The sequence below is a fragment of the Lipotes vexillifer genome, unplaced genomic scaffold (assembly GCF_000442215.2).
Source record: "Lipotes vexillifer unplaced genomic scaffold, Lipotes_vexillifer_v1.1 scaffold778, whole genome shotgun sequence".
Taxonomy (NCBI): Eukaryota; Metazoa; Chordata; class Mammalia; order Artiodactyla; family Lipotidae; genus Lipotes; species Lipotes vexillifer.
Window position 1 is genome coordinate 2,063,150 of NW_006774127.1, and position 8,806 is coordinate 2,071,955.

Here is an 8,806-nt window from a genome sequence, read left to right on the forward strand (position 1 = left end):
GGTGGCTGGAGCCAGTGTGGAGGGAGTAAGGTCAGAGGATGAGGATGGGAGGCAAGGCAGAGCATGAAGGGCCTCACAGGCGATAGTAGGGATGTTGGGAGCACTGGAGCGTTTGAGCAGCAAAGTGGTGTAACTTGACTTAAATGTTTAAAGGATCTGTGCATGTGTGTGTGTGTGTGTGTGTTTAAAAGCCCGAAGGGGCACAAGCCAAAGCAGTGACGGCTGTGATGAGGTGAGAGGGTTGCCGTCGGGCCTGGGTCCCAAGTGGAGGTGGAGAGAGGTGGGTTGTCTCAAATGCCTTGGGCAGAACAGGGGGGCCTAGGGCAATCTCTCTGCTGGCCTTGGATCCTGTGGGAATCAGGCCTCCCGTAAGTCATCCTGAATCCCCCTTTTCTGACACCATCCCTTACCAGCCACCTCAGCTTGAAACCACAGCTTTAACTTATATCTCTGTGTCATTATCACCCACCACTGCCTCGAGTGGGTCACTGGGTCCCACCCCAGTTCTGAGCCGACTGGCCTTTGCTGTATCCCCACCTCAATGTTCTCCAGGCACCTGGATGTGCGGGTCCAACCCTGAACCCCACGCTTCACCAACTCAGAACCCCGACTTCTCTGCCCCCATCTCCTGCTGTAGCCAGGGTGTCCTGCAGTCAGATACCTCCTCTTTCTAGCCCCACCTGGGAAAGAATCCTCCTCTTACCCCTTCCCTCCAGGTTAGCCTAAATATTCTAAAATGACCCACTAAGAATGTTGCTTTTGGTAGGTGTGATCATGGTATTTTAGTTTAGTTTTTAAGTCTATCTGTTAGAGATTCATTCTGAAACTTTATGGATGAAATGATATGCCTGCGATTTCCTTTATAACACACCAACCAAAATCAATAAATACATAATAAAAAAGATGGGGGAGAAGAAAGAAAGGTGGAGTTGGTAACTGTTGAACCTCGGTGTCCTCAGGGATTCGTTCGTACTCTTCTCTCCCCTTCTACAAATTTGGAACTTTCCGTAATAAAAAAAAAGAAAGTAAAAATAAGGCAAATAGGAACACAACCCTGCTGGGACCTTCGGGGGCTGCCTGCTGCTCTCCGGACAAAGTCCAAACACCTTCAAAGAGTGAGTAACAGGTGGGTGCAGCCCCCTGACACTCTTCGGAATTCCTGGCTCAAAGAGCAAACAGACGTAATTGGTTTTATCATTGATTTAAAATTCCCTACAGGGCCTCCCTGGTGGCTCAGTGGTTAAGAATCTGCCTGCCAATGTAGGGGACACGGGTTTGAGCCCTGGTCCAGGAAGATCCCATGTGCTGCAGAACAGCTGAGCCTGTGTGCCACAGCTACTGAGCCTGTGCTCTAGAGCCCACGAGCCATAACTACTGAGCCCACGAGCCACAACTACTGAGCCCACAATCCACAACTACTGAAGCCCGTGTACCTAGAGCCCGTGCTCCGCAACAAGAGAAGCCACCACAATGAGAAGCCTGCGCCCTGCAACAAAGAGTAGCCCCCGCTCGCTACAACTAGGGAAAGCCCGTGCACAGCAACAAAGACCCAACAGCCAAAAATAAATAAATGAAATAAATTTATTTTTAAAAAATTAATAATAAAAAAAAATCCCCTACAGACAGTGCAACTCCCTACTGCCTGGACCAGAGTGGATGGCTCCCTCTGCCCCTCCCCTGTATACCAGGCCATCTTTGACCTGGCACCTGACCCCATCGTCCCTCTAACAATCCTGAACAGCCTCTGTTCCCAAGTGAACCATGGCTGGGTTTTCTTGCCTCGGTGCCTTTTCCTATGCTGTTCCCTCTGCCTGGAGCATTTTTCTCACAATTTTTCACCTGCTGACTCCTTTTCCTACAGACGTGGCTCTAGCACCACCTCTTCCAGGAAGCCCTCCCTGACCTTCCCTGCCCTGTGTTGTCACAATTACTCTCCTGTTCCCACCCTAGGCCCATCTCTGCTCCTGATGGGAGGGTGGGAACCAGGTCATCTTGTTCACTGTTGCACGCCAGGGCCTGAAACACAGTGGGGACAATAAATATTTGTTGAAGAAATACATGAAATTTTGTTCCTATTTCCATTTCGATACGAGGCAGACCCATTCTTGCCATCACCCAATCTTTTGCCTGCCTTGGGAAGAAACATTTGTTAACTGTTCGACAGCAGCTTTAAGCCTAATCCTTCAATTTTAGGAAGAGGTCACTCAATCTAGCTGAATCCCGGAAGCCTTAAAACACCCAGAATACAAACCCTTCCCTGGAGGTAGAGGCCGCCGCCCCTGGCCTCTTGATCATCCATCTGAGGGTCTCCAAGGCTGCAGCTGCAGAGCCTGAAGGTCCGCGGTGCCTCTGAGGCTCCCATCTGTACCTTGTCGGTGCATGAGAGTCACCTGGAGACCTAGACCTCCCTCCGCACCCCACAGGCCAGCTCAATCAGTCTCTGGGGTGGGGCCCTGGCGGCAGGGTGGGCAGAGCTCCCCACGTGATTCTAAGAACAGTTGACATTGGTCAGAAACCAGCCCCGTGGGGATGGGCCAAATACCCCCAAAGACATGCCACCTGCTGAGGGCATTTAAGGCCAACCAGGGGGCTGGAGACTGCGGCTCCCTGCCAGGTGAGTGATAGGTGGGTGGAGGGAGCCGGGGACCTTAGAAGCTGTTTGGGGGCCCCAGAGAGGTTGCTGCGGTCATGTCCTCCCCCAAAGCTGGTGGCCTGCCTGGAGCAGTGGCTCCCAGGAGGCCCAGGTTGGGCCTTTCCCTGTTGAACTTCAGTCTTGGTCTACAGAAGCTGTGCTAAGGGGCGCTTGGCTTGTTTTCAGGATGGGTGAGGAGGGGGTGGTAGTTGGTGGGGACCCTTCACCCTCCAGAGCCCAGGCGGGGTTGGGGGGATGGCAGGGGGCCTGGGGCTGCGTCACCCGCACGGCAGCCGGCAGCCTGTAGATCTGTGTGCCCTGCGTCTTTGCTGGTGTCCTACTCCCTGAAATATCCCTCGGGATGTTCTCACCTGGGGAACAAATCCTTTCCAAGCCTTGGAGGTGGATCACGGGAAGAAGGCCTGGTTGCTTGCTTCCATCTTGCTTTGACACGTGCCTCTCATCTTGGCCAGCATGGGCCGGGGAGGGAGGCATGGCTGTGTGTCTCCCTGCCTCCAAGGTGCTGTCAGGACACGTCTATTTGGCAAAACCGTGCAGGGAGCGGAAGAATGCCGATGGAGGGGGCGGGGGCCCTGGAAGTGGAGACCACCCCCCTTCCCCAGGGGCCCACTCCAGCCCCAGCGGTGTCTGCTTGCTGACCTTGGAGCTGAGGTCGGCTCAGTCCTTCCGAATAAGCCTCACTCACTCCAACCCAATGCGTGGTTTTAGCTTAAAACAAATCCCACTTTGTTTGAACAAGGGGCTGTTAGTGATGTAGATCTGAACACACATCGAAAGATGTCCCCGGTACAGGCGAAGTGGAGAAGCATGCTGCCAAACCCTGTCTGTGATCAGCTCCCCTCCTGCAATCAGCACCTCGGGGCACGTGCAGAGCGGCTGGGGCGTGTAGAGGGTGGTGTGCGTTTTCAGAGGTTAACTTGGAGGAGGAGGAGGGTTATGGGGAGTTAATGCTCAGTACGCTTCTGAAGTATTTCATTTTCTTAAGCCGTGAGCATGTATTAAAATCAGAAAAATCCTGCTTTATAGAAGCCAGCTCTGGGGTGATGAGACATATCTTAATTTAAACCCGGTTTGGGTTCATGAAAGATGCTCACAGTGAAAGTTTGGCTAGACCTAGGGAAGGACAGAAAAAACCAAATGGCCTGTAATGCTCCCACCAGAGAAAGTGACCCCGTGCCATTACTAAGGCGTGGCCAGGGAGGGTCCCTTGGGTGGGCTGGGACACCCAGGGCAGGGGGTCTCATAGTGTGGGGAGCAGCAGAGCTGTCCTGAGGCTGCGGGGGTGGTGTCAGCCCCTACGTTGATGGTGTTTGCCTACGTAACTAGTCTGGCTTTCTCTGGATCTCAAATTTAGAGAATCAATGAAGAAAGGTACTGACTTTGATTTTGTTGCATAACTCAAAGCCTCCAAATTAGCGTTCTCATTATACTACTGGTAAAGTATGACAGGGTAGCCAGCTCCCCTGGTGCTAGAAATAGCCATGTGAGGGGAAGGAATCACGTTTGAGCTGTGAGTAGAGAAGCCTGTGAAAGCCAGAAGGATCTGCTTTGCAGCTAGCTTTGCAGGATGTCCCCAAATAAAGTGGTGTGGCCAAATCTGTGACTTTCAAACTGCTTTCAGGGAGAAGGGAGGACTCTGATCTGAAGTCAGGCTTTCCTGTTTATGCCACCTGATAAAGGCCTTCCACTTGATTTTCGGTTTTTGGTTTTTGGTTTTTGGCTGCACCGCGCAGCTTGTGGGATCCTCGTTCCCCGACCGGTGATTGAACCCCAGGCCCACGGCAGTGAAAGCACCGAGTTCTAACCACTGGACCTCCATGGAATTCCCATTCATATTTGAAGGAAAGTGGCAGCCATCTGAACCCCTGGATCCACTTCCCAGGTTCCTTATGGCCATACCATCTGAGATGTGGCAGAAGCATGCATGGTTCCCATGGCAACAGTCCTAGAACTAGGCCCTGCCTTGGGTCTCTCAAGGAGCAAAAGCATTTCATCCCCGTGTACCAAACCAGCCTCTGTGCACATTCAGACAGTCTCATGAGCTGAGTTGGTCAGACGCCTAACAGTGAGTGAGACGCAGCAATGAGGTGGCAACAGAGTGTTTCCAAAGTAGCCTCTGTTGTTTCCATTGCCTAAAACGGTGAGCTTTCCTGTTTTCCAACATCTCACCCATGTGTTAAGTGCCACCCACGGTGGAGACTTGGTGTTTCCTAATCTGACCTTGTTACAGATTATGGCTGCAAAGTTTAGTGATCCAAAGCATGACGCAGGAGCCAGACATAGGCTGATTCCTGGCTCCGAGGCTTAACAGCTGTGGGGACTTTGGCAAATGGCATCTGCAATGGTTTCCTCACTTGCAAAACTGGGCTCTCTCTCCCTTACTGTTAATGTTGCTTCATGTTTTTTGAGTTTTTTATTAATTTATTTTTAAAAATTTTATCGGAGTGTAATTGATTTACAGTGTTGTGTTAGTTTCAGGTGTACGGCAAAGTGATTCAGTTATACATATACATATATTCATTCTTTTTCAGATTCTTTTCTCATATCGTTTATCACAGAATATTGAGTAGAGTTCCCTGTGCTATACAGTAGGTCCCTGTTGGTTATCTATCTTATATATAGTAATGTGTGTATGTGTTAATCCCAAGCTCCTGATTTATCCCTCCCCTCCATGTTTCTCCTTTGGTAACCATAAGTTTGTCTTTGATATCTGTAAGTCTGTTTCTGTTTTGTAAATAAGTTCATTTGTATCTTTTTTTTTTTTTTTTTTTGTGGTACGCGGGCCTCTCACTGTTGTGGCCTCTCCCGTTGGTGGAGCACAGGCTCCGGACGCGCAGGCTCAGCGGCCATGGCTCACGGGCCCAGCCGCTCCGTGGCATGTGGGATCTTCCCAGACCGGGGCATGAACCCGTGTCCCCTGCATTGGCAGGTGGACTCTCAACCACTGTGCCACCAGGGAAGACCTGTATCATTTTTTTAAAATTAGATTCCACATACGAGTGATATCGTATGATATTTGTCTTTCTCTGCCTGACTTCACTTAGTATGAAGTGAATTTCTAGGTCCATCCATGTTGCTGCAAATGGTATTATTTCATGTTTTTTAAATGACTGAGTAATATTCCGTTGTATATATATACCACATCTTCTTTATCCATTCCTCTGTCGATGGACATTTAGGTTGCTTCCATGTCTTGGCTATCATAAATAGTGTTGCAATGAACTCTGGGGTGTATGTAGCTTTTGAATTAGTTTTGTCTAGATATATGCTCAGGAGTGGGATTGCTGGTTCATATGGTAGTTCTATTTTTAGTTCTTTAAGGAACCTCCATACTGTTCTCCATAGTGGCTGTATCAATTTACATTCCCACCAACAGCACAGTAGGGTTCCCTTTTCTCCACACCCTCTCTAGCATTTATTGTTTGTAGACTTTTGATGATGGCCATTCTGACTGGTGTGGGGTGATACCTCATAATGTTGCTTAATTTAATCCTAAGTGTCCAATATTCCTGGTATGTAATAAACACATTTTGGCCATTGCTATCTGAAATAGGCCCATAATACTATCCTGCTCCTAATTTATATTGCCATATGTCTTACCTCTCGGGGATGTAGCATATAGCTCCTTATTTAAACCCAAATCTCGGGTTGCAACTGATCATCCTTTTGACCTTGGCTATTACAGCAACTGAAAAACTCTTTGAGATGGTGTTTTCAAGGGTGTCTTGATGAATAGCAATGATTTACCTGTGGGTCACTGGGTCATAAAAAGCAACTCTTTCTTTCCTGATGGGGCAGGATTGGAAATGACTTTAAAGTAGGTGAAGGGATGGGACATGGTTACTCTCTGGCCTGAGCCTCCAGCGCTGAGATTGTCCTGCAGCATCATTCTTTCCTCTTCCTGATGTGCTGGCTTCTGGTGTATTGTTGGAGGTCAGTCTACCTCCAGCTTGAACTTTTAACCGAATTCATCTAAAGCCTGAGATTGTCTCAAGCCAACTTATACGTGGTGCGTCTCCTGGTAAATACACAGCAATGGAAGGGCTATGGATGTCACCAACTCTCTGGGGGTTGGGGTGGTGGAGGTGACCAGTGTGACTTTGTTAACGGAATGTTTAGAGCTTCGCAAATGTTCCTGTGACCCATTGTGTCACTCTCCACCTCTCCAGATGAGATGTGCTGGGGGGAGGGAGCAACTGGTCAATTCTGGGAAGTAATTTGCATTTCCCACTCTCAGATTTGCACACATTGTCAGCTATTCTTGCCCAAGCTCCTAAAGACACTAATGCCTTAGAACAAGCAAAGTCACGGCAGTGAAGCCTCAGCTCTGAGGCTCAGCTGACTTTCTCTCCTATCTGTCTGGGGCTGGTGGTACTTCTTTTTATGGATTTGTCCCTGGCATGGTAGCCGCTGTTAACCAGTAGTGCCTCTGAGGCTGTGCTTCTGTTGTTCTGTCTCAAATTCCCTCCTTTCCCCGGTCCCTTGCTGGCTCTTTGTTTTCTTGGACCCTAATACGCAGGTCACCAAGACTCAATTCTTGTTCTGTTCTCAGATAGAATTCCTCTTCTCTCTCCTTGGCTCTCTACTCACAGAATTCTCCAAGTTGTCTACACTGTCTCATCCAAATTGATATGTCTAAATTAGTCTTTCCTACCAAAATTATTCCCAGCTGCTCTACTCTCAAGAAGAAAGTCTGTTGGTCATCTTTATCCAGTTTTCTCTTTGGTATAATGTAGTCTGGCCCATCCTGTATACTTAGAAACAGACGAATATTCATTGCATGCTTGTACGAAAGATTATTCCCTGCTGCCCTGTAGGAAGTCCAAACTTGCCCTGATCTGAATAACCTCCTCTAATGGAGGGCTAACTCCCTTTGTGAGCTTATCGCTCACCACCCTCTTCTAACAAATATCTGAGTACCTACTTACTACACGCTATGCATTGTGAAGGGGCTGAGGAATCATAACTAAGACACGCATGGTCCCATTGTCCTCGGGAGTATGGAGGGGAAGATGCACAAACAAGAAAATATTGAGTTGTGGTAAAAGCTATGGAGAAAATGAAACAGACAGATTGGGAAGATACTTAGCTTCTTAGATAGGAAAGAATCGTTGGGTAAAAGTGGGCTGAGGCCAGCTCACGTAGGGTGGGCATCATGGTGAACTTGAGTTTTCTTCTAAGATCAACAAGCCAGTAGAGGGTGGGAAAAAAGTGGGGGACATTACATGGTCAGTTTCTTTTTAAAAGATCACATGGCTTTGTGTAGAGAACAGATTGGGATAAGGCAATGGTAGAAGCAAGGAGTAGAGTTTGGAGGCAGTTGCCATAGTGTGGGTGAAAGATGATGGTGGGCTGGACCAGGGTGGAGGAAGTCCTCTAAAAAATTAGGAGTGGGACATGCTTGAGAGAGTCCTGTACTAATGTGCTGGTGGATCGGATGTAGGAGAAGAGGACCATCTTCCTGTCATAGCCTGGTTGGGCTCCTCAGCATCCTGTACATATGCTCTGTACAGAACTCCTTGGATCCAGCCACATGGAAGGGTTCTGTGCTTTCCTTCCAGCCTACCCTAGCCATCAAAAGCCCAGTTCAAGCCAAACTGCCCCTAAAAAGATATCCCTTACTCCTGTAGCCCAGGGCTGGTCCCCTCTGAGTTCCCATGATGCTCATTGCCTATTGAACTGGCATGTGATGCCTGTGGATGCTTCTCTCTGTTCCACTGTGGGTCCTTTAAGGGCTTACAGCCCGGATGGCTTTAACATAGTAACCACATACTGGGCACTGAAAATCTCTTTGGAACTGTCCTACCTACAGGTGCTTTACTTCTTCTAGTCAATATGCCGACTTTAGAAGCTCCGGAAGAGAGGCTGAGAAAATTTAAGTATCGTGGCAAAGATGCATCTGTGAGTATGAAGCAATACCTTACTCTATCAAGGATGGGCACAGTAAAAAGCACATGGTTGAAATGCATTAAAAATAGTGGAGGGCTTCCCTGGTGGCGCAGTGGTTGAGAGTCCGCCTGCCGATGCAGGGGACGCGGGTTCGTGCCCCGGTCCGGGAAGATCCCACATGTCGTGGAGCGGCTGGGCCTGTGAGCCATGGCTGCTGAGCCTGTGCATCCGGAGCCTGTGCTCTGCAGTGAGAGGCCCGTGTAC

General features: G+C 49.0%; 1 protein-coding gene across 1 annotated transcript in view; it reads left to right on the top strand.

The window, feature by feature from the left end:
- Positions 1 to 2,508: 2,508 nt before the first annotated feature.
- Positions 2,509 to 8,806, top strand: part of KPNA7 (karyopherin subunit alpha 7) — a 40,419-nt gene continuing 34,121 nt past the window's right edge. Inside the window, exons 1-2 of the mRNA XM_007448861.1 lie at positions 2,509 to 2,614; positions 8,466 to 8,554. Coding sequence (XP_007448923.1) covers positions 2,530 to 2,614; positions 8,466 to 8,554 — 174 coding nt within the window. The 5' untranslated portion in view covers positions 2,509 to 2,529. The remainder of the gene's footprint in view (positions 2,615 to 8,465; positions 8,555 to 8,806) is intronic.